Source organism: Agelaius phoeniceus, chromosome 2, assembly GCF_051311805.1.
Source record: "Agelaius phoeniceus isolate bAgePho1 chromosome 2, bAgePho1.hap1, whole genome shotgun sequence".
NCBI classification, from domain to species: domain Eukaryota; kingdom Metazoa; phylum Chordata; class Aves; order Passeriformes; family Icteridae; genus Agelaius; species Agelaius phoeniceus.
The window spans coordinates 78,311,610-78,338,197 of record NC_135266.1 but is presented as its reverse complement, the minus strand read 5'-3'; the positions used below and the strand labels follow the sequence as shown (position 1 = coordinate 78,338,197).

At 35.4% G+C, this 26,588-nt stretch overlaps 1 protein-coding gene across 6 annotated transcripts in view; it reads left to right on the top strand.

Moving 5' to 3' along the window:
- The window catches only part of CNTN5 (contactin 5), a 606,500-nt gene that overhangs the window by 276,015 nt on the left and 303,897 nt on the right, over positions 1–26,588 (top strand). For 5 of the 6 annotated variants that reach the window (XM_077173968.1, XM_077173967.1, XM_054654812.2 and 2 more), the window contains one exon: positions 15,662–15,792. In XM_077173968.1, the coding sequence (XP_077030083.1) occupies positions 15,738–15,792 (55 nt within the window). In that variant the 5' untranslated portion in view covers positions 15,662–15,737. Of the gene's footprint in view, positions 1–4,571; positions 4,646–15,661; positions 15,793–26,588 lie in introns of all 6 variants that reach the window. The other variant, XM_077173966.1, reaches the window with a different exon arrangement.

Below are 26,588 nucleotides of genomic sequence, written 5' to 3'. Positions count from 1 at the left end.
TAATGGTGGAGGGTGAAAGAGCCATGGATTTTATCTTCATGAGAAGGGGCGGGCAGAGGAATGGGATGAGCATTGCCTGTAGGAGAGAGAGCCTGGTGCCAAAAATCCCTTGTGATCTGTGGATTTTCTTAATTCATTCTCAATTATTTTAAACTACTCTATACATACCAAGGTGTAAAAAATGGCACATAAGGCACATTTGTTGTGACGTTGCATTATAAATCTGGTTGATTTCTCCAAATATTATGCTTTCTTTGTGGAAGAGATCTAGTAAACAGTGAGGCAACAAATAATGCATAACTTTCTAGTGTACTGCATGCAAATAATCAAGGGCAAAGATTGGCCTACAGAGGCCAACAAACAAGGACAAGGGGTAAGACAGGCTACAAAAGTGTACATAGGAATAGGAGATGCAGCAGATTTATTTTTGGATGTGTAGCTGTCTTGTAAAATTTAATCTGCTTGTTCTATGAAAACAGAAAATACTTGGGGGCAGAATGTTATGATCTGACTGTAATCATTCATCTCAGTCACTGATGGTCACATAAAATTTACATTGTAAGAGAACAGCTGAGGAGATTGGTAAATTAAAATAAAAAAGAATGAAATTGAGCCAGCTAGTTCAAACCTGAGGCTTATGAGTAAGGAAAGGTACATTGCCTCTTCTCTTGTCCTTAGATTGCTTTTCCTTCATTATTCCCTCCCTTCACCAAACTGAGATCACAGATTTGTTTTGTTTTTCTTATTCCCCAATTCCTCTGCAACTCTGAAAATTATCTTCCTTAAAACTGTGGCACTTCTGATATGTTCAGCGAATACTACAATCACTGAGAGAAGGGTGAAATTCTTTCCCTCTGTCCCTTGTATGTCATAATAATCAAAGTAAATTTTAGACATATAGCAGATGGATGTGAAGGAACATCCATCTTCTGCCTTCTCAAGGAGAAATCAGTCTCTAAGTTTCTCATCAGCTGCTACCATCTCTTGATTATCCAATGCCCCCCTTCACCCCAGTTTGTTTGGGAAAAGGAATTTAGTGAGGAAATAAGTAATTATATTAAATTGATTAATTGTATAATAATTTATTTACTCACAATATCAGTACATCCTTTTCTGAAGGTGGTGAGTTTTCTATGGTTCTGAAAATATTTCCCAGCCTATATCTTTTGAAAATAAGATCAAAACAGATGATAATATCCACTTGCAGCCATAATATTTGTACTAACTAATTTTCTCTTTTTATCTCTCCATAAACATTGTAAGCACTTCGAATGACTTTGTTTGATTTCTTAATGTCTTTCTCCTTAGTGAATAAATTGTCAGAAGAGGTCCACTCATAATCATGAAGTTGAAACTGAAATTGTTTTTAGTTGTTCTTCTGGAAGTTTATTTTTCTGAACTACTTCCAAGGTGTAAATGTAGGTGTGGTAAAACTAGCGTCAATATTTTCAAATTAGAGAGTTTACTGCTGGATGTGTTATGAGTCTTCTTTACTGGAAATTTAAAATAGTCATATAAGTAAGATGTTTCCCACACATTTGGTTAGTGTTCAATCATGTGGCTTTAGTTTTGGATTTTCCTTAGGTGGGAGGTTATAATTCATTATATACTTTCAATGCTGAAGGGTCTACAATTAGAGACTTTGTCTTTTAATTTACCCGAATTAGGCCAAGCTAACACATGACTTCTTTCCTGTATAATTATCTATGAAGGATTATCAAATTTCTAAAGTCCCTTTGTCCTTGATTAAGTCTGGTTAAATTTTTTTAATTAGTTAGACTTAAAATCTGATTAGTTAATTTATTCATTATATTTAGTGAATTAATTTATTGATTGTTTAATTAATATAAATTTTCATCCTATCATAGATTGCTGGATGGGGCCAATGAGTCATATAAATATAAATACAAAGACTACAAATAATACACTTAAAAAGCAATCTTCAAAATACACTTACACTTAAAAAATATTCAAAACAGACAATACCTCCCTCTCCATTTTCAGTAGTAATCTACATAATCATACTTAATTGCATCCTTATTCTTTTATTTTGAATAATTTTAAAATATTCTGACATAATATGGATAGCATAAAGAAAAGAAGTGAACATGTTGGGGGTTATTTTCTCTTTCCAATTGCTCAGACACCTATTTTTAAGAACTTGTCACAGTACTAAGTTGCACAGATAAATCATGTTAATTTTATGGATAAACTATTATAATTAGAGTCTAAGAGAACACTCAAGATAAGAAGAATAGAAAATATAACATCACATTTAACAAAAGGTATTATCAGACGAATTTTGAGAGCTTATTTTACTAAGCTCTCAAAAAGATACATTTTTGTTATCTTCCTTCTTTGCTGCTGTGCATGAAATCTGTAGGGAAGAGCAGGGGGGTGACAAGGCATCCTTAGACAGCATTCATTTTCAGATATAAGTGGCACTCTATCTATTAGCCATCCTGCTATTCCTCTTTGGCAGCACAGGTTAGAAATTGAATTGTAAAACACTTATGATTCCAACTAATTATCAGGGAGGGAAGAGAAGCACACAAACAATTCCAATCTCAATTCCACCTTGGTTCCCTTATAACCAATAATCAGGACTGTGCCAAGGGGTTCTTGTCTCTTGGAAGAGGATGGCTGAACTTTTAATAAAGGCAGGCATCATTCCACATATCTTCCAGGAGCAAAAAAACCAAAAAATCATCTTAAGTAGGTGCAGTGATGGGCTTGACACTTCACTTCCTGTCAAACAAGTCAGTGAAAACTGTCCCAACAGAGCCTTCTCTGGGTAATTACTAGGATTTGTCAGCACTTGTCCAGCATGCACCAGTAGCCCCAGGCTTGTATTTTTGCATGATGCACTGGCAGAATTTCAGCACTCCAATAGCACAAGGTACATAGTTTCTTCGCTATATTTCACTGTATTTTGCTGAATTGGTGTTCTTAGATTGTGTTTCATAGATGGTATGAATTTACCAAAGTGAAGCATCTTCTACAGCGAGGAAAGTGCCACACTGTAAACTTTAATCTGGGCATAGTTTGTGTTCTTGCTTGTAAATTCTAAATTCTCTTCCTTCATAAATGGGAATAAAGAAAAAAATTAAAAAATAAATTTTCATCTCAGTGAACACAACCTACAACCTACAATTGCTGTTCCAACAATTGGAACTAACTGGATTTTAAAAAAGGGCAAGATTTTTGCAAGAAGTGTTCTGATAGAATGAAAAAAACCTGCAAGATGAATTCAAATAAGTGTTGTCAACACAATCAATGACAATACTCTCTGTAACCAGTAAGAGACTCATGTCTTCTTTTAATCAAGGAGGGTATTCTCTCCCAAGAAAAAAGCCTTAAATTAATCATTTCAGAAATAAAACCTAAAAAATGGAAAAAACCTCAGGGCATATACTTCCACATCTCTTGACAGAACTCTGACCACTTATTGAAATAATTAGGGAATATTGGCTCTCTGTAGGGAGTGCTAAAGCAGTCCATCTTCATGACAGTAAATTCCACTTTAGCATATCAACAATACAAAATTGTAATAAAACCCCTCATCCAATTGACAGAGAATGTAGAAATGGTAGAAATGGTAGGGAAAAAAGTGGGAAATGACTGGATCATTGCTGACTTTCATGTCGATCAGATAGTGCCAGTTTATGCAAAATTTACATTACGCTGAGTGTATTTTGTGGGCAGGACAATTAACCAGAAATATGCTCCTATTTGGGTGAGTTATATTTGTGTACAAATATTGAATCACACAGAGATCTGATATTTGCTACATAGTACTCTGTGGCTGGAGCCTCTGGGCCTGATTCTGAACTGGTAATTTCACAGCTGAATTCATGGCTGTTGCAATATGAAAGCTTAGAGGGAAAAGAAACTATCCACGAGGTTTTGGTTTGCTTTGCTTTTTGGTTTGTTTTTTTTTTTTTTTTTTTTGGTTTTTTTTTTTTTTTGAAGGGGGATAAGTTTGTTTTTTGTTGCATTTGTTTATTTCTTGGTTGGGGGAGGGGGAGTAATATGTCATGGTAACTTCCAAGGTGATGCTTAACCCAGAAATCCTGGCTAAATTCCATTCGCATGTGCACCAAACCAGGCTTCGGACTTTCAGATTGTGACATTCTTAATTTTTTCACCTAAAACTTCCTGTTCTGTCAAGGAAAGAAAAATTCTGGCTGCTTCTTGAAAATATTGCATTTCAATACTCTAAATTGTATTAAAGAAAGGCCAACTTACACAGAAATTTTGCAAGAAATTAAACTTCACCAATAAAGGGCTTGTAACTACTATTAGCACATTTTCTTGCAATGTTAAATTAAATTAAATTATCTTCTAAAGAATAAACAAATGAGGAAATGTTGGCACCACCACCTACTAAGAGCTTTGCTAAGGTGTCCTCTAATTGTTTCTAAACTCAAAAATGACAAGGTGTCTGAACAGTATGCATGGGTAGATTTTATATTAGATCACTTATTTGAATCTCTGAAGAAACCTGAAATGCTCTAGTTGTGAGCTGCTGTGATTCTAAATATTTACCGTGATTTTCCTTTCAATATCAGGAAAATAATCTCCATGGAAAATAATGAAGACAATAGTCACATGGAGAGGACTATTTAAAAAACCCAGATGGGAGGTATGCCCTCATGTTTTATCACTAATACTGCAGAAGGTTTTACATTATGGTATCCTGGGCTTCAAATTAAATGTCAAATTCAATTTGCCACTCAAAACATGAAGTGTGTGACTGCCCTTAGAGGGGTAACCTGACAGCACAATTTCATAATTGGTGTATGCCCTAATGCTGAGTTAAAATACAAGAAGAAATGCTATTTGACTGCAGTCATCTCTTACTATTTAAAAATAAACAATCCATCTCTAGATAGGCTGAAATATATTTGGTTTAAATTTGAGTCCTTAGTAAATTTTGCTGGCTTTGCTTAAAATCTGTGGAAAAAGAATGTTGAATACCATATGATAGCAGATAGAAACCTCCCTGATGGGATCATGCCAGCAGTTATGTCTTTATGTCTCTGACATTTAGCTTGCAATAAAATTAGATTTGTGAAAGAAAATGAAGAGGTACTTATTCCACTTAGAGTACTTTATTTTTTTTCTTTCTATTCAGACAAGCTTGTGTTCTAATAATGAGATTTCTAATCCACTTTAATATCCTATCATTATATCTTAGCGAACTATCTGCCATATAAGTAATAATAATGAAGGATGTTTAAATATAAAAATGCATCCTTAAGCATCTAGACACTTTTAGTACTAGTTGTAATTAGAAACATAAGAATCATGTGCAATTAAATATGCTTGTAAAAAAACCAGATACACCTCTGTAGTACCAATCTATTTGTTGCATCATTAATATTCTTCAGTATGCCAATTTAAAAATGCATTTTACTGTTCCAAATAGAAAATAGCTAAGAACAAAATGATTAACATTTAAACAACCACAATCAATACAGAAAAACAATTGAGTGTTTTAGGTGTTTTCTCCTAATTAATTTTGTTTTTACAGATGCATCTTCAAATTCTGCATCTTTATTTGCTCCTCTAACATCTACGTTCCAAAGATAATGTCATTTTATTGTATATTCTACTCTTTGCTGTCATGTGATGTGGCAACTATTAATTGTAATGAGATCGTTTATTGCAACAATTTAAGTCAAAAATAGTATTTTTTTATTTTTATCTGTCTGAATAGATTGAATTTAATTAGATGTATTGTTTAAAAAACATGCTCAGTTTTTTTTTAAAATACACTGAGTGTTAAGACTTCCAAAAGTGTCTAAAGTGACTTCTGTCTCTTAAGTTTAGGAAATATCTAGCCAGCCTTGAATTGAAGATGTAGTGGCAGTTTTATGGTTGGATTCAATGAACTTGAAGGCCTTTTCATGGAATCATAGAGTCATAGAAAAGTTTGGTTTGGAAGGGATGCTAAAGATTTCCAACCTTCCTGCCATGAACCTTTCACTTGACCAGGTTGGTCACAGTCCCACCCAACCTGGCCTTGACAATTTCCAGGGATGGAGCATCCACAACTTCTCTGGGAACCAAAATGATTTCCAGCTTAAATGAGTCTGTGATTCTGTGATTAGATGGAACTTTCAGCTATTTCATTATAGATCACAATAAGATAGAATATTTGACTAAAAATGGTCTTTTTACTAAACCTGGGGGCTGAACTAGTGTGAAATCTGCAACAGTGACTACACAGGTAATAACTCAGAAGTAACAAATACCATGTCAAGTTCTTTTTTTAATACAACTGTTATTTTTCTAATTTATGGACTGGCATTGAGGCAGACTTGTACCACACTGACAGATTGCTCACGCACACTCGTTTTGCACACAAACCTCTCTGTGTCTCCCATTCTCTCTACACATGAAACAGCCTCTTGCACTCAGCACATGTAGCCTACATCCTTCTCAGACAAGTGTCCTTCTGACAGCCTGACAGCATCACATAAAGCCCGGGGGCAGGAGCCAAGCAGAGTATTGAAGGATCTTACTTTTCCTTAACATGTTTTTGGGACCCTGCCTTGCACCTTCCTCATACAGTGCATAGGATCTCACATCTTCAGCACAGAAAGTGTACTTATCCTTTACATGCATAGTATTAAGCACCCTGGTGCACAATATGCTGTTATGGCACAGCTGATTTGGTGATTTGATGTCTGGAAGAGAGCACAGAGATGAGTTGAATTTACAGGTCCATGGAGAGATTGTGGCCACTACTTCAGAGCAGTACACACAATGTCCAGGGCTTTATCCTTGTAGAGAAATGAGTGAGGATCCTGTTATGTGTTATTAAAATGCATAATGTCATTAGTCTGGCAGCTGCATTAAGTGGAAGGCTTATGCTGGGCCCATTTATGCTGGTTGATGTGCTGGATGCAGTAGTAGTTAAGAATATTTGTTTAACTGCAGGCATCTTCCCTCTTGGTAGTAGTTGGCTGCTGCAGAAAAAAGGTCAAGATAAGCTGCTCTTTATATGTTAGAGGTGATTCTACCAAGTGCAGCAGAGAGACAAAATAACAGCAGTGTCCTGCTGGTCCTCTCATTGTCCTTAATCCCTTGCTTGGCAGAGAAAGAACATTTCCAGATGTGATTACACTGGCACATATTATGATCTCCCAGAGGAATTTGGAAATAAACAAATGGGCCTGAAAAACATAGCATAAGAATATGCCTTTTTCCTTGCAATTTTTCATTGCAAATAAATCAAGTCTAATACAAAGAGTGCAGATTAAGAGCAGGTTACTAACACGACCTACAATTCTATAGTTTTTCCCTGAACTTCTCAATTTCTCAGAGGCATCTGTTACTCTTAATATTAAGAGCTTACATAGCTTTCCTGATAATTAAAGGAAAATACCAAGAAAGGATTATCATAGATGAAGAGTGATTTTATTGTAATTCAACTGAGATTGGGAGTTAAATGACCAGTTGAGTTTTTCACATGGAGATGAAACTTCCATACACAGTGGAAAAAAGACAAGTTAAGACTGCTATCACTCAGCTTTAGCCATCTGAAAGTTAATTGAATAATTTAAGATAGCTGTCTAGATTTCTGCTGCAATCAGGTTTCCATCAGAGTTAGCAAAAAGAATGAGGTTGTTCATCTCACTTCAAAATAACTGTCAAAAGACTTTGAATTAATTTCTCTTCTGGTTTTCTATTCCTCTTCATTTACTAACAAGAGAGCTTATAGACTTCATTTCCAAAGTGTCAAATTATACACAATCTTCTTCTTTATTCTTTTTTTCCTATTAGATATGAATAATATTGGCAGAACTAAAAAAAAAAAATAAAAAAAATTGAAGAGTGTGTAATGACAGCTTGAGAGACTTTGAGAAATGACTGGTCATAAAGTTCGTACAAGAAACCAAACAGCTTAACTGTGGTGTTTGTGACAAAAGTTTTGTTATTTCCAGCCCAGTCTTTAAGAAATTTCAAAATCATGCTGCTGAGTGAATCCATATTGCTTTCAAAATCCTAAGAGAGAGCAAGGCTTTTTAAACTGCTTTATCCCCAGCAGCTGCTTGTTCTCTGAAATGTGAGCTGAATTTTAGAAGCTGTCAGTCTGATTGGCAAATAGAGGGAAAAATCCACAACAGATCTAATTCCACTCCTTCACTTCTCAGGAGGCCTCTTCCAACAGGTATTTTATTCACCACAAGAGCATGTCTTGTGGTGGGAGCAGCTTCTTGAAGCTGCCTCAATGCCTGAAAGTAGACAGGAGTTCATGGTTTTAACTCTACTCAGCACCCTGTACTTCAAGGTATATCCTGAGTCATTTGACTGCCTAAGCAGTACTCCAGCTTTTTCAAGCTTTATTCAAATGAATGTTGCCAAATAGAGCACCTCAGTACTGCTGGTTTAGAGAAGCTGAGGACTCTTTCTGCCATCTTTGCTTCAGCAAAGGCATTTTATGTCTGATTTGCAGTAAGAATGTCAAAGAGGATCTAGTTTCTATAAAAATAGCACTGAACAATCCCTCATAATTCTGCATAAACCAGGTCTTGGTCAAGTGATGTTAAAAATCTCCTCTAGACATATTAAATGTTGATTTGGTAAAAACAAATATTAGACACAATGCAAATGCAGTCAACTGGTTGAAATGTTGGAAAGGGACACATTCTGCATCTTACATACAAACATTCTATTTTAAATATGTATGTGCAAATATATTCAAATACTATAAAATAATCAACATTTAATACAATATTAGTACAATGTTAATTTTTATTGTATAGGTGTTGTGTACAGCATTCCAAACAGGTTGATTCATCTGAATAATTTAGATGGACTAATAGGTATTTTGAGATACTTATTCAGGGCTAACAATCAAATATTTTGGGGTTTTTTTTTAGAGCAGTAGTTCAGATATTCATTCACCAGTATAGAAATTGTGATTGATCGTTATTTCAGAAAAAGTTATTTGATTCTTTTGTAGAATAGCATTATCTGCTTCTTCCTAGACCTGGACTGGTGTCTTTGAAAACTTATTAGTGTCATGAATAAAACAACAACAACAACAAAACACCAAAAAAAAAAAAAAAAGAAAAAACCCACTAAAAAAAGAAAAACTTATAAAAAATTAATTTTGATGTTGAAAGTCTTGGTTGCTTGCCAAAAGGAACCTGACAAGGAAAGTTTCCACTATAGAATAAACTTTTAATATTCTTAGCAGTAGAGTGTTCATAAACAACTCTGAAATTTTTTTATTTAACTGCTAAATCTTGATCTCTATTAAATTTTCTTTACAATAGTTTGAACAATTACTAAAGCTTGCAAATAAATGATCTTCCATTGGGGTAATAATCAATCGTACAAGATGCCTTGCTGTTTACATTAGCTTAGAATCATTTCTTTTTCATTTGTCCTCTAACAAATTTCAGTGATGTTTCATTGTATAAGTGTCTATAGTATGCCTTTTATCAAATATTAACTTAATATGGTTTTAGTAAACTTAAACCAATATAAAAATAGTATTGTCAAAAGACTTTGGACTGAACAAATAAAAATTTTATTGAAAGCAAGCAGGGCCATGAACTCAGTTGAGGTTATTTATATTCTGTATAACCACTGTCTGTAATAATTGTGGCCTGACTTTATATCTAATTATTCATTAGGGAGATCTTTACAGACCAGCTCTTTTTAAAAATTTCCAGCCAAGCTACTTCCTCTGTTCATTATGAGCTTTTTAATATTGGAGCCTTTGGTTTTCTAAGGCCTCTAATTCTCCGTGGACTCAGCATTAGAGGTCTGATACTCATGGGAACGAGGAAGATAGGCTGAATTGTTGTCTGCAACAATTCCATTCATATCTTGCAAGCCCTGATTGGAAGGGCTTGGAAGAAGGGGTTGTGCTGGGAAGCAGAGAGAGTTTGGTGCAGCTCAGAAGGCTTTAAAGTCTAGAAGTATTTTAACCTCTATCTTCAGCTAGACCTCTGTCTTCTTCCAAGCCTTTTAACAGAAAGCCTAGTCACTGGTACTTAGCTTATTGCATTTGTTGATTTCATAGCTTTGCCACCCTAAGTAAGGAATATTATTAGCAGTTTCATTGCACCTTATGCCAACATCCTCCACTTACTAAATGTGATGAAAGGATTTCCTAATAATACTACCTAAAGCAATGCAAGTATATTTGTTCTGCACAGCATATGCTCTTCTTTTTCTATTTGGATGTATGGGTGGGAATGGCTCAATTTCTAATTCTTTTTAGTTCCTGCTTTGCAACTCTATCTAGAACATCAGAATTGCATATCACTGGTGTTATTTCTTCATTACCTGTGAGTATGTTCCTTTTTTGAAAGGAAAGGGAAAATGAAATAATTTGAACTTTCTTCTAATATATATTGATATAGGAAAAAATATTACAGAGAAAACTTTTATTTTTTTTGAGACAAGTCACAGCATTTCCTCTGAGAAGTATAGTCACTGTAGACACAAAGATTTGCTCCACTGCTTTGAGAGCAGATGTGGATTTAAGCAATCATCTATTTCATGTTGTTACAAATAAATGGATAGATATGCATATGATGGAAAAGGGAAATTAGGTAGTGATAATGAAAGAAAGCATTTTGATATCAGTATCACATTATCTATACTAAAGGCTTTGTTTTAAAAGTATTTTAATTTAAAGAAAGAGCAGATGCTTGAAGTTGCATTTAAATTTATCCTACGTGTCAGAAAACAAACATTAATGATAGTAGATGCTATTATTACCTTTAGAAAAAGCACGATTTCACTGGATCTGGTTCAAGCCTCTTGCACATTAGGGTTGACAACAGTGAATTAGTACTCTGTATTCACAAAGTCTGCTAGGAGTCAGAACCACAAAAAAATATCCACCCTGTCACTACCAGCCAAAGCAATTCATTAAAACATACTGAATGGTGAGGGCTTTAATAAGTTTTCTACAATTATTACACAGAATTAAAATAAATTGCAAAAGTAATTTGGCAGAAATCCTGGGGGAAACAAAGGACTGGGGTAGTACCATGTGGAAATTGAAAACTGTTTCTAATTTTTGTGCTGGAAAAGAAGTTAGATGAATTACTTGTTGCACATTATATACATCTGTATTTTAGATCACCTTTTTATACAAATTTCCTTCAGGGAAAATTCATGTCCATGGTATTAAGAAAAAAATAATTTACTGAAACTCTATTGCAAAGAAACGAGAATAAGAACAGGACAGAATTTTAAAAATCAAGAAATGGTAGAGAGTTCATCTTTAAATAAAAAATCTGACTGTAGTGCTTTGTCAATTCATGCTATTATGCCAAAGACATCTCTGTAAAAATAGTATATTCCAGACAACTTAATTTTCTTTTCTTGAAGAATGAAGCCAAGAAACCATTCTAAACAAGTGAGTTGGATTTTTGTTAGGTCCTAATTTGTAACTGAGGAAAAAAACAGATACTGTTCAGCTGAAATTGTTTTAAAGTCCTTTTAAGCAGCACCTTCAGAGCTGTGTTCTTTTGCATAAATTACTGTATATTCTGGTTTACAGTCATAAGATTAAAATGAGAATGCTTTTTTTTTTTTGCTTTAAAGTTTTCCTCATTTTGGGATAGTCAGGGTTGGGAAAGAAACAAAACAAAACAGGAAATTAACAAAATTTTCAAACCAAGAACAACTGAATACTGCTGGTATATGTGCTCTTAAACTACTTTTAGAATAAGGCAATTTTAAGTGGAAGATTCTTCTTATAACAGAATATTCATTTGGTTTTTTTCGGCAATAAGACCCTTTTTTTTTCCTTCTTTTTCTTTAGTAAGAAAGAAGATGCTCCTCTTAATGGATTTATTTCAGCTTTGATCTTTTTCTATAAGCATAAAGGAATTCTTCAATCACACGTGTCTAAGGGTTAGAGCTCAGTTTTTGGAAAGATAGGTGGCAACCACTGATAGTAAAGCCAAGAGTCCATGCCTTCATTAAATCTAGAACAGAAATTTGACTATCTGTACATCTTTATTAAATACAGCATTTTCATCCTCCTGCCCATGTCATTTCCTACAAAGCACCTTTGTCATTATCCCACATGCCCCACGGCAGCCATACACATGCAGTATCAATGTCTTTGTCTGCATGATCAGTACTTCCCAATCCTAGATGGTCAACAGCCCTACTATGTTGGTATGCATTTCATTCATCCATATGCCAAGTACATTTTTAGCCAATTATACTTCAAGCAATAAGAAATACAGAAAAATAGTTAAAGATGCAAAATCCTTTCCTTATGAAAATAATCAGGATTTCTATGTAGATTTTTTAAAAACTATGCAGTGGCATATTTTGCTTTTGCTTGTTTGCTGGCAATTCTTCTACAGAGATCAGCCAATGTATTTATACAACAAATATCCAAATAGGAAGGCCAGTGTCCAACACCCATGACTTAAATTAGATTATCTCTCTGTCATAGTGCTCTGGTTTTACATTTTTGTACTCCTGTGTAAAAGGTCTGAAGTATCTATTACATTGATAGGTACAGGTTACATAAGGTTGTCACATAAAAGTTATTATAGCTATTCAGCTATAGGCTCCTTATCCCACTCAGCTTGTGATAACTCTGATTTCTTCAATGACACATTCATTAAAAAAACTTATTTTTCACAGAAAGTTTAAAATCATTCTGTTTCAAAATTTCTGAGGGAATTGAAAATCATTGTCTTTCAAGAATGCAAAGAGAAATGTGTATAAATCTGTCTTTTATTTTGAAATTCCCACTGTTTTGCTCCAGTTATTCTTCATCCTGTTTCTGTTCTACCAATCACAACCTTTATTATTATTATTTTAACAGTCTAATCCAATAGGTACGGTAATACCTAGTAATAAAACCAGCAACAGTCTCACACTGTAATGTTTGAAAATTTGGTATATGTTTCTCTGTTGATGCTAGAGACAAATCACCAAGTTAAAATAATTTCTGTGTTTCACTGTTATAAAAGTAGCTGAAAAGATGTTAGGAAAATAGGAAGAAGAAAAAGTAATAAAGTTGGGGGCAGGGGGAGAAATCTCTGCTTTACTCTTTTTAACGGATATGGCCATGAGGGAAAAATTTAAATTTTAATGAAAATACTTATTTCCCAAAGGCCTGGCCAACAAAGAATGCTGAATGAGATAATTCACTAACCAAAGGAACACAATGACTGAAAAGCAGATTATCACTGAAGTGAAAAACAAAGGCAGAAGACATTAATAATTAATTGAGGAGGTTTCCTGTGGAGGTTTACATGAGTTACAAGCTCTATGTGGAAAGTCACTTGTCTACCAGATTGTTGTGCTCTCTTTCAGGGTTGCTTATACCTATGTGTATGTCCAATATTAAGTTTCCCTGGTCTGAGTTACCTGAAAGGAAGTACAAATCCAAAATGGGATTTTTTTATCTGTGTCGAAAAGCATATCTGCTGTGCTGTTTAAATGAAAGCTGACAAGCTACACCTTTATATTGTTGCAGGAATAACTGCCAGCAACATAAAGAGATGTCATCTTGTGCTCACACAGTGTGTCTCTCTATATATGATGGAAAGACTGTCAAAACCTGTTACAACTAGAGATGCTCAGAGAACAGTTGAAATGGAATAATCCAGCGGGAAACTATTTTTACATTATGATTTATATTTTTATTTTTAGCAAGTGTGCAGAGCTTTGCCTGTGTTCTCTTACTGTCAGGGTTCTAACAGAGAATAGGACACACAAAGCAGCAAATATGGCATCTAACTCAGCTGCTTATAATCTGGAGTCCTATTATGCCCAAAAGGAGTTGGATAGGGGAACAAATGAAATTCTCCCTTGTCTCATAATTATGTCACATGTCATTGCTCTTTTAGTCATAAATCACAGCCTCTACTGATTGAAGATTCCTTGGGCTCCAATAAGAGGATATCAGAATCCTCCTGAATAGATGTGACTAATTAAATATAGGAAATTAACTTTATGTTTGCAACTTGATGCTCTTCAAGTCAAAGACCAGAAGTACACATATTTCGATACAAAAACAGCTGAACTTTCTCATATTTTGGACTGACTTTTCAGATATTTGAATGCAAAATTTCTTGAGTTCCAATGTGCTAAAATTGCTGACATTGTTAAAGTGATAGCTAAGAAGACAGTGATCAAAGACGAAGTCAAAATTTATGTTCATGTCATGGGACAGCTAGGAATCACAAATATGGGGAAGAGTAGGAGTTGAGTATGAACAACATATTTGGTAAAAGTGCTGATTTTTTTAAAGGTATTCGTAGATTCTTCATACACTAAATTGAATCTGGAATCTATTTCTATCCAGTTTGCAACTAGTAAAAACACCTGGATTTTCCTAAAACATTTTAAAAATTGTTTATACTAAATATACCAACATATTACTTTCAGGAAAAAAAATCACATAATGGTTTGAGTTGAAAGGGAAGTATGCAGGTACCTACTTCAAAGTTTCTTCCAAAGCAGATTCACCTGCACAGGATTGTGTCCAGGAGGGTCTTGAATATCTCCAGAGAAGGAGACTCTATGACCTCTCAGAGCAGCCTGTTCCAGTGCTCTGCCACCACTCTCAGTCTTCCCTCACAAGAGAGATGCTTCAATCCCCTCATCACCTTCATTGCCTTCAGATGAACCCTCTTCAGTACTTGCTTGTCTTTCCTGTACTGAGGAGCCCAGACTTGGACACTACTCCAGATGTGCCTCACCAGGGCTGAGTAGAGGGACAGTATCACTCCCCTCTACCTGCTGGTTCTTTCTAATGCACCCCAGGATCCCTCTGGTCTTCTTGACCACAAGGACACACTCCTGATTCATGGACTGCTTGTTGTCCACCAGGGCCCCCAGGTCCTTCTCTGCAGAGCTGCTTTCCAGCAGGTCAGATCCCAGCCTGTGCTGGGGTTATTCCTCCACAGGTGCAACACCCTGCATTTGCCCTTGTTAACCTTCAGACAGTTCCACTCTGCTCATCTCTCCAACATGTTGAGGCCCTTCTGGAGGGCTGTACAGACCTTTGGGGTATCAGCCACTCCTCCCAGTTCTGTATCATCAGCAAACTTCCTGAGGGTTGCCTTCAGCCAGGGTCACTGATTAATAAGCTGAAGACAACTGGACCCAGTACCGATCACTGGGGAGCACTGTGAGCCACAGGCTCTAACGAGACTCTGCACCACTGCTCACAACACTCTGATCTTTGCCCTCCAGCCAAGTCTCAATCCACCTCACTGCCCACCCATCTAACCCACACTTCGACATAAGCTCTTTGAAACACTATATCAGAAATCAACATACTTCCAGGAAAATAAGAACACATGTCAGGCCATGTGCTTTGAATATATTTGCTGTGAAAGATATGTGTACTATCTTCTAATCTTGGCTTTTTGGAAATTCAAAGCTTCAAAGCAATGTAGTTTTAACGTGATATCCATGTAACATATATACACATATGCAGAGCGCTGCCACAGACAGTTGAGCTATTAACACTGTTAACTACCAGAGTAAGATCCCTCTGAGTCTGAGTCAGAGGGATAGAGAGTCCTTTAGAACTAGATTTTTAATTGCATTAGAAGAAGCTTTGTCTCTTTAATTGTTTGTCATATTATTGAGAGATATTTTTAATTTTCCTAACAGAGATCTGTCTTTCTCCCAATAGGCTAAGCTTTAATTAAGAAACGTCAACGTTGCAAACAACTGCACAAAGAGGGACGGAAAGACCTTTGTGACCAAGGATGTGGTTGTCATGGAAACTCTTGCTGTTTCTGTCACTCACTGGCTGTCTTTCAGGTAAATCAAAACAAAAAACAAGAAAATTTTGCTTATCGTTTTAAGGCTCTTAACTGCAAACAGAAATAGGAAGATGTAAAAGCATGCTGGAGAAGATCAACATCATTATGAAAACTATTTGCCTGAGCGTGATGATCCACCCTTAAGGGAAGGAAGCCCATAAGATTCATTAATGCTCATTGGTCGAAAAAAATTACAGAAGTGAGAGAGTCTGCAAAGAAGCATAGAGTATTATTGGTAAATTATGCAACAGGCATGAAAATTGGTATGTTAGCCCCTGACCTGCTGTGTAGGCACATGGCAGTGGGGTTCAGACAAAAGGGTAGGGTAAAGGGAAAAGAGTGATTAAGCACAATGCAATGGGTCTTGGATCAAGGGACAGAATGGGATGGAAAACAGAAATTAAAGAGGTTCATTAAAAAGGGGGAAATTAATTAAAGAAAGGAAAAGAGAAAAAGGGAGGACAAGAAAGAGGAAAAAGAAAAGTAAAAATGTGTACACCAACCCTCACTTCAGCATCACTCCAGATGATGGGGATGCCCATCCCAGTCTCAGTGCCAACCCAGTTGAGGGGATGCCCATCCTGTTTTCAGTGTCAAGCCAGGTGATGAGCAGCAATCCAGCTGCATCAGTGTGGCTGATGAGATGTCCAGGGTCTGAGGGGTCACTACCTGGACTTGGAGCTGGGTACTTTTTTGTGAAAAATCTTGTTTAGGTCCCAATCTCACCTTATAGTATATTTCCTCTTTCTGCCATTCATTCCTGCACTGAGATTGTGGTTCTTTCTCACAGAAAAGTGCTGCCCTGTCTCCACCTGGTCCCTCTTCTTCAGTCAAAACTTGTTCTTTCTCAGAGGTTGCTAGTCCAAATAGTCCTTGGTTATTACCAAAATTTTGTGTCAGTTATTACTAAAAGTTCTTGCTTGGCTTCACAGCCATATTGGTGTTTGAGGCACATTAGCCAAGTATTTTCTGGAAATTGAGAGCTCAAAAAAACTTCACTCTGGACCGCTGTTTATAAGGTCAATAGACAGTGGTCTTTAGTACTCATCAGCTCCTCATAACTAAGAGCTCCAAAGGGTCTCACTTAAGATCACTTTTTATAAGATTGCAGGACAGTGGATTTTAGTCATAGTAGTATTCTATCCTGGATGCAATTCAAGTTGGTAACTTTCTTTGAAGGTTCAGCAACAGAAATATTATTTCATTTGGGTTTTTCAGGCAAGAAAAATAGGTTTTAAAGGCTGCTTTTTAAAAAAAAATCTGGTGATCTTCTACTTCCTGTGAATAGACAGTGTTTCTGACAAGCTGGAGAGGGGCTTAGTCCAGGTGCAGTTCTTCAAGGCCAAAGCCTAAGGAGCATTTCTCAAACCAAAGTGGGACCTAAGGGTGGGTGGGAATGTAACTAAAGTCACCTTCTCTGGCCTTTACACTGAGTGGTGAAACTGTAAAGATTTAGATTAAGATATTGACAAATGCTGTCCTTGTATTAAGATGTGATTATTGAATCTCAGCAGTTACTAAGCTACTCTTTTCCCAAATTGTTCCAAAATTTATTGGGTTTGTGTCATCACAAGATGAAATTTAAAAGTCAGTGAAATAAAACATCTGATTAGTAACAACAAAGTTATATTTGACACAGGAATTTGATAATGGAAAGTGCCCATGGATGTCAACATACATGCTTTGCATGCATACATGGGAGTCTAATTTACTCTGGTTTCTTTCTTGTAGCTTCATTGTGTTATCTAAGTCTGTTGATTTTGGACAGGGAATTTCTGTTTTCTTTGTGCTGGACTATTAGCCACATTGTTAATATTAGTTTGTATTGTAAATGTTTGTATTTTGGTGATTCTAATAGTAGTAGTACCTTACAACCACCACCTATTAATGTAATTTATTTTTTTAAATTGATATTTATATTTTTATTGCTACAAATTGCAAGGAATTTGATGCAAAATTCAGAAGGATGTCAGAAATTTAAATATAGGATTTCTTTCTAAGACTTATTTATTTTATCTTGAAATCTTTGATTTAAATGTTAACATCTGGCAGAAGGTATTTATCTGTGAAACTAATGTACCTGAACCTGTAGTTGGTTTCACATAGATAATATCTCCTTACTCTCAACTGCTGTTAGAGAAAATACCTGTCGAGTTTGCTCCAGATAGATTTGCCTAACTCTGTATAACACAACAATATGTTTCAAAATTTGTGAGACACATGTCATATACTGACAATTCTGTATCCTAAAATTGGATACACAGAACAAGCTTCAGATGTTTGCCACAGGCATTGCTTAGGCACGTACATTCAAGCAACACCTTGCAAAGACTTAAAAGCATTAGCAGTGACTAATTCTAATATAGCATGAGGGTGTGTAACTACTTGGGAATTTAAACTGAAAGTCAATATTTACAGAAGAATTTTATTTTAATAACATTATACCCTGAAAACTCTTGCCAGTCATTCAGCATCATATTTAAAATTGACTGTTCCTCTCATCTGTTAATTTGTTACTTATATCTGATGGTTTCTAAAGCATTCATTTTTTTAAATTTCATTCTGATTTGTGATTCTTTAGGGTTTTTAAATCTTTATTCCATATTAATCCAGGAGATTTAACTTCTGTAAGAAATATTTTTTAACTGCAGTGCTTGTTTTCACATATTGTTGAATACAATGTGATAACATACATTTTTCACACGCGCAAGATGACATTTTCATCAATTCATGTGCAGTAATAATTATTCATTGTTTAATTTATTGTTATAAGAGCTGAAATTAACAAAATTTTTAAAAAAATTAGATTTGAAGTTATTTTAATAAGATCATCTGTACAACTAGCAATTTACTGTCTCCATAACTATAATATTTGATTACATCATCCTGCATTTGGAGATGTTTTTATATTGCGGTGCTCATTAAAACATGTTTACAACTGCAAATAGTTCATTCCTACAGCTGATGAAATTCAAGGCAGCCTAGTAAGTTTGATGCCTGAATGCACTGTTAACAACAGAGCAACAGATATTGATGGTGCTCCATGAAGATGGTTCATTCAATTTCTGTTCTTCTAGACTGTTAAAATTCAGCACTTATCCATTTAACCATCATATCATGGGATCACTCCTAGCATCAGGCAGTTGTTTGGAAGAGAGTTCTGCACTGTTGTATTGATTTTGCAGTGGTGAGGGAAAGAATCCAAGAGAAGGGATGACCTCTCTAGTTTGTGTTGATCCCATTTTTATATCATTTTTATCTTAAAACTGACTCTCTTATTTTGGGTTGTACTTAAGCATGAATGTATAGAAGTGTGCTTAGGCTATACGGAAAATAATATTTGAATAGAGAAAAATGTATTTTTCTGAGCATAAGAATGAGGACTAAATTATGTCTCTTAGTCTGGTTTAAAGCAAAGGTAATCAGGGAGTAGAGCTCACAGTTATACATTTAAATTGTCAAAAATTTAACTTTTATGAAATATTGATAATTAACAGATAAAAAGAAGATCTCAAGATTGATATGTTCTTTCTTATCTGTAATACTGCCCTTCAAGCCAAAATGGAATTGAAGAAGAATTAAGCTGTTGTTTTTGACCTAGGGACTGCCTCACTACTGAATTGACAGTTGGAATAAAAATGTTGATTTTTGGAGGGTTTTGGGGGGATTTTTTTTCTTTTCTGTTTCTTCCTCTTATAAAGATTTATTTTAGAGAAAGACAGCACGCTACAAAAGAATAGTTTACTATGGGGGAAACTGTAAATATGAAATTCAGAGTAACTTTTAAAAATTTGATTTGGTTACAGGAATACATAAAGTACAGGGATGCTCAGTTTAAATTTGATCTAAGTTCATCAGAATTAGTCTGGGTGTGTACTCCCAGGGTCCTCGTGTCCTGGTTCCCCATGATCACTTTAGAGTCGGCTTTTATGTGTGTAGTAAAGGCTATTTATTTTTGCTTCACACTAGGAACAGAGTGTGAAGTAAAGGCTATTTATTTTTGGTTCACACTAGGAACAGAGTTTGTGAGAAAGCAGAGAACCTGTTTTTTGTGTAGACTTGTTAAAGTTTTCTTGCACTGAATCCTCAGAGAAGTTGGAAATGTATATTACTGAAAGGTTTTTCTTTTAAACAGAACCCCTGACCATTTAATGAGACAAGTAGATATGTCTCTTCACGTTTCAGAAAGGGAAGTATTTTTATTACAGAAAAAAATGACGTCAGATTATCATCTCATGATTTATAGAAAAATTAAGATAGTGGGTTTTATTTGCAGATGTAAGACACTTGAAAAAGCTAGCTTGAGAATAGGAATCCTGTCATTCCTTTCAATAATTATTGCTGCCTGTTACAAGATGTTTCAAATTTAAATATATGCTAAAAGTTGCATAATAGAGTGAAAAGTATTTATGGAGTTCTAATTCTATTTTAATCTAACACATATTCTGTATGCCTTTTTTTTCCCCTGCCCATTTATCTACTTCTGTAATATTACCTTCTGCATGTTAATTGGGTCAAAGTGAGACTCATTTTCTCTGTAAGACTGCATAATTCATGGCATCAATAAAATTATGGGTATAATGAAAGTAGCAAGACTTCACAAGATAGAGGCAGTACCTCTGAGACCCTGCGGTCACTGTTCATAGCATTGAGTGGGTAAATATTGTCCTTAAAACTCATCTCTATGTACCATTCATTCCTTTCCACATAAAACATTCTTACTACTAAGCAATGACTGCCTCAATATAGGGGTTTTTTTCCTGTATCCCTTGTTATGGTGTTCAAAGTTAGAATCAGCATAACTTTTTCTGAGCTGTTGTTTGTTAGAATATAATATGAACGGAGACTTACAAAAAATGCTCTTAAGTAAAAGAGCACAAACAAACACACATGTCCTGTAATAGTTTTGACCTGCAGCTGGCATAGATCTGAGGTGCTTCCTGTCTTTTATCGTGCCCATCCCTCTCCATCTGGCTACTTGGGGGCTTTTAGGAATTGTCTATCATTTGCACTTATCAGCTTCCAAAACACATCACAAACCTGCTCAATATGTAACTTTCAGAACTACAGCAGCCATGGCCAGGATTAAAATTCATAGCCTAAGGTTCACAAATTCATTAACCAAAGCATATAAATATGCATACCGCTCTGAGTTCCAGGACTATTTCTCATTTTTATTCTTCCATTTTTTAGACAATGTCCTTCCCAATTCAGTGGACAGCGTGTGAAAAGCTGCTACTGTGTCACATGAATGATGAACACATGAATGACCAGTGTTTATCACTGATAAATTTATACAGTTACCCACGGTTCCCTGCCCCCAGCTCCTGGCCCGGCACTGATGGCAGTATAGGAAATACCACGCAACTTTGTCACCTTCGATAGCTGAGGATAAAATCCTGGCGACAGAGCTCTAGATAAGTATTAGTGCCTGGGGACTTTCCTGCTCACAGGCTTCTGAGTAAAAATGGAGAAGATAACACACTTAAACCTTCTACTGATCATCCTAAAGTACTGCATTTGCAAAGGGTGCAAGGCAAGAAAACAGCCACAGCGCTGAAAACTAAGGCAGATTGCTGTCCACATCCTCTCTCCTGGATCCAGTGCTTATTTGAATCAGGGAGCAAAGCACTTATCTGCTAAATATTGCAATTTCTTTAAGTTTAATTCAAAAGAAGAATGCAAAGGTAAAAAAATATTTACTGCCTCCAGAATCCTGATGTTGTTTAATGTTAAATAATCAGGAGTGTTAAGGACGGGAAAAATTGCAGGCATGAAAAAAGATATTGAGTATGGATTTGAGAAAATATTTTTAGGATAAATTCTTCTGCTTGTATGCATGTCTGGGTTGTTCTGTATTTTTTACAATTTTCTATGTTCAATTTATAAAGCCAGTTTCCTACTGCTGGCCAACAAGGTGTTGAAAATGTTCTTGAAGATGTTGTTTTTACGACTTTTCCCAGATATTCCATGTCATACTTTTCCAAATACTGCAGTGTTTGACCCTTCACCAGAAGTCCTTATCCCTAGGAATCTCTTATACTTTCACTCATACTACAGGGAATTCGGCTGTTATACTACACATTGCAACAGTGATATAATTTTTGTAGGAATATTTGTAATTGGTTTGCTGGCAAAAGTAATTCATTCTATGAAGTGTTTATCATTTTCTTCAAGTGTGCTTCTAGATGACCACTTCTCATGATCCGAAGTAATGAAAAGAGCAATACTTGGTCTTAACAAGCAACTGTTTTCTCTTACTTCCAGTGCCAGACATGTACAAGGAGTAGTTAGCTCATAATAGATAATAATTTAGAGTTTCCAAGCAGCAGTAACAATATCACAAATACATAATAAGTTATTAACTTCATTTCAAAAAGTCATTAGCAGTTAGCACAACGTTTTTTAAGCATTGACCTGGCCTTTTCTATTAGGAGTGCAATAAAAAGGCAGTGAAACCTTGAAAATTATGACAAATTCAGCTTTGAAATGAGATACTAGTTTTTCAGTAATGAGGTTAAACCAATATTGGAAGAGGTCTGTTAGGAGGCTGGCAGATATGACAATGCTTTAAGTTGGAAAGCAAAATTAAATAACTTTAAAAATTAGGTGTTTTCTTAAGATTCTAATAGAAATTCTGTGGTGGATGCAAGTGAATATGTGAGTTTGTGTGTGTGTATGCATGTGCCTGCTCTGTAAGAGAGTAAGGCTGGGTTGCCCTCAAAATAATTTTGAGCTGCACTAATCCCTGTTTCCCCTTCATACATGTTCTACATCCCCCTGGGTGTTCATTCAGAGCACAGCAAGCTCTCTATTGCTTACTTTCATAGAGCTGCTCACAAGTTTCTCAATATGCTATCAAATTATCAGGTTAGATGTGTTCAGAAATTTTTGTTACATTACTGCCCTACAACCACATGAGCAAGATTGAATGCAAACCAAATTGTTGGTTCATGTCCAGCCTTATTCCAAGAAACAGCACCTGGTGCTTTTAACCAGCTTGGTAAGGAATACCAAGCTCAAACCTTCTGACAAAATCTAATTTAAAGGTTGACTCCTGCCTATAAAGAAAAATCTTAAGAAAGAAGGAAATCTTTAAGAAAAATCTTAAATTGCTGATAATTTTTGCAGTAAATAACTGAGAAAAATACCATACTCTGCTAGGGAAGATGCTGGGGGAAAAAAACACAACAATAACCAAAAACACCTGCAAGGGTGTGTTTTCTGTATTTATTTCTCACTGCTCAATTCCAGCACTAGGTAGCAAACATATTATTGCAAAAGTTCTCTGTGTCCTTGAGACTTCCAGAGTTTACTTTTCTTTCGTTAAAAGTTTCAGTCAGGACTCTTCAAGTGATATGTTGCCAAATGTGTATGGTGGTCTCTTCTGGTTTTACCTAGCATGGTAAATTATACTTAATGACAACACAAGTCTGAACTGACAAACAACAGACCACACTTTTGGGGTAAATGCTCTTTCAAATGCAAAAGATTTTTATTGCAAATAACATCAGAGAAACTAATTGCTACCATGGGGTGAATAAATTTAGAGCATAAAAGATGGAATGTGTATAAAACACCATCAGAAAAGATCTAGGAAGGTAAACTCGTTGCTGTGTTTGAATAAAAAGTCAACTTTTTAAGACTGTAAACTTTTAGCAATGATATGATTTTCTTCCCACAGCTAATGTCCATAGCTATTCTATATATGATAACTATCTGTGTTAGAAGGCAAAACATAAGATAATCTGCCTCCTTGCAAGTATTCTCCTTTGCTCCCTAGGTGGTGGTGCTCCCTTTTTCTCTCAGGTTTTCCCCTTGGAGTAATGGCAGTAGGTTAAACTCAGAGCAATTTTAGCCAATATGAAGTTATTACTTGTTGCCTGTATCATACCTGAAGTCTTCATATTTAAAAAATCCACTTATGTGGTTTTGTTTCTATTTTTTTTTTATCAGTTGATTATGTAAAAAGTTTTCTTACCACTTGAAAACACTTTTTGGAGTCACCCTAAAATAGTAATCATCAACATGTGTTGAAAACCTTATTGTTATTTGGAAAAATTACTAAATAAGGTAAGAGTAAAATCTGCCAGTCTCTCTACATGGGAGACAAGCTGGCTGATGTGGAGAGGTCACATCTCTAATGATGAATAAACACTTCATAGCTGTGTGAGCTGATGAATGTAGGTAGCTATGGGGAAACTTCTCACTGCTCCAGACTTGATGCACTAGTCAACTCTATAGTGCCTTTGTTTAAATTGGTGCTAGCAGTTCAGTGACAGCAATTTCTTAACTGTACTGTAACTAAATCTCTTCCCCAAACTGAATGAAAATAGTGTGAAAAATAAATCTCACTACTGTCAGAAAATGGGATATATGCATATACTGCTCCATGATAGGACAGTGGGAGGCAGTTTATCAAGCTCCATGCAGCACTGAGACTGGTAACTGCTTTGCTCAGTGGACTGCTTTGATAGGGAGGCTTTTCCCTATTAAGTGCAGTAGTGTGAGAATGTTATAATAGTGAAGAACATATCCTGCAATTTTGGCTTTTATTCAACATGCCTAGATGTGCTATGTACTGAGACCACTTCAGCAGTGGGTTTAGTTTACTTCTTTGAATTTATCTACCTTAATGTTGGGTATTCAAGTAGAAAGGCTTTTCCTAGTATTCTGTTAAACACTCCATCAGAGCTGGTTTTGATTGAAATTTTTCCGTGGTTGTGTGTTGGGGGAGTGAGGAGGTTGTGTAGTTTTTTATGTTTTAATCTTAGCATCCCTACAGCTGATACAGTGAGCTCAGTGGTTAAACTGTTCCTGTACCATTGATGTCCACTGGGGTGTGACCCTGTCTTGAGAGCACCATGGCCTGTGTTTGCCCTTAGTATGTGTGCAACTGTGAAAAGGGAGTGTCGCAGTCATGGCACTACACGAAGTGTCAATTTAGCTCAGCATAAAGCTGTAGGTGGTTTGCTATGGCTCACCACACAGCCATTAAGAGTATCATCTCTGCTCAGCATAGAATTGCAAGTCATAGTATTTAAACCCCCTATAACACTGTGAATGATAGTGCTCTCATTTTGTCCAGGAAGAAAGGTGAAGACAGGCATTCTGACTAAGCCTGTGATTTAAGCGAGTTAGGTAAAAAAAGAATGTAATTTTATCATCTGCAAGGGGATGTGGCATCATTGAAATTTACTATTGATTTTAAAGTGATTAAAAAAAGAACAATGGATGACAGACTCAGCCATTTTAGAAGAAAAAGATGAGCATGTTCATAAATATTTCCTGACAGTGTAACTTAGCAATTCTGAAAGTTCTCTCTAAAGATGCTGCAGTTCTCTCTAAAGATGCTGTTTTTCTCTAAGCCCTGTGGAAACTACTCTTAAATGAGTTGCTTGGTCTAGATTATTCTCCAACTGTTTTTTACTTGTCATTGAAGCCCTACCCTGTTCAAAAAGTAAAAAATGAGAAGCCTCTCAAAAATTATTTTAGAATGCAAAACACACAAAAAAACATAGAATGAAAATATGCTGAGATGGTAGGATACAGAAATGAATGCCTTTTGTCTCATAGCTAATTTTTTGCTAGGATATTGTAAAGTCATGTTTGTGATGATCTGTTCTAAAAGTACATATGTCCAAGATGGGCAGAAAGTGAGGAGTGAAATGATTACATCTGCGGGAAAATAAATGCACTCTGATTTGGTGACCTTACCCACCAGGAGTAACATGAAACATTACAATTCTGTAGAGTTTACACTTGTACCTATCATTTATTTGTAACTCAAAGTAGAATATTTTTCTGTTTGTAATATATTTTTTCTTTGCTTAATTCGTATTGTTTGATGACCATTTCAGATAGAATTTTTAAAAGAATAGAATTTGTATTTTCCATTCACTGGGCAGTTCTTAAAATTTTGTAACAGTGTTTGATGTGTCACTTTAATGAGTTTAACATTCATATCTCTGGAAAATAATCATAAATAATGTACAAATTGGGCAACAGGAATGGACATAGTGAAATAAAAAGAAACCATTGAAGATCTCTTGTTACATTAATTTCACCATTGATTTGACTTATTGGGTGAAATGGGGCCTAGTGATGGACTTAGTCACTTTAACATGATTTAGTTTGTATAACTCCTTATATAGATTGTTTACAATTGGATTACCTTGTTTAATAGGAAAGAGTGCAAGGCAAACAAAAATCTAAAAGATGACCAGTATGTACTTCTAGACTTCTACTGTGCTCTATAGTTTGATGTTTGCATCATAATTGTTTAATATTTAAGAACTTTTGAACTGCATCTTTAAGGATGTCAAAACAAATATCAGAGAAAGGGTTTAGCAAGATATACAATGTGTCCTCCTTTGCATTTCAGAATTTCCCATTAGATTAGATTTAGCAATGAAAAAAATAAGTTTGTTAAAAACTGAAAGAAAAGAAATTCCTCTAAAACTGTCTCAGTCTTCTCTGTTGTGTTAGTATGCTCTTAAACAATGTCTATAATTTATACTCTATTCTATATAGTTAATGCTGTAAGTTTGCATGTCTCCCAACTTGCACAGAACAGCAAGTCCTGTAGTGCAGAGACAGAGAGTATAGTAGACATGGCAAACTACTATAAGAGTATAGTAGAGAGTATAGTAGACATGGCAAACTACTATAAGAAAAATGAAGTAGATCTAAAGCAAAAAATTAACCTGTTGATTGTGTGATATGGGAAAAAAAAAAATAAAAAGGTGATTCAATTAAATACCATTTCCAAGGAAAATACCACCAGGTATTTTT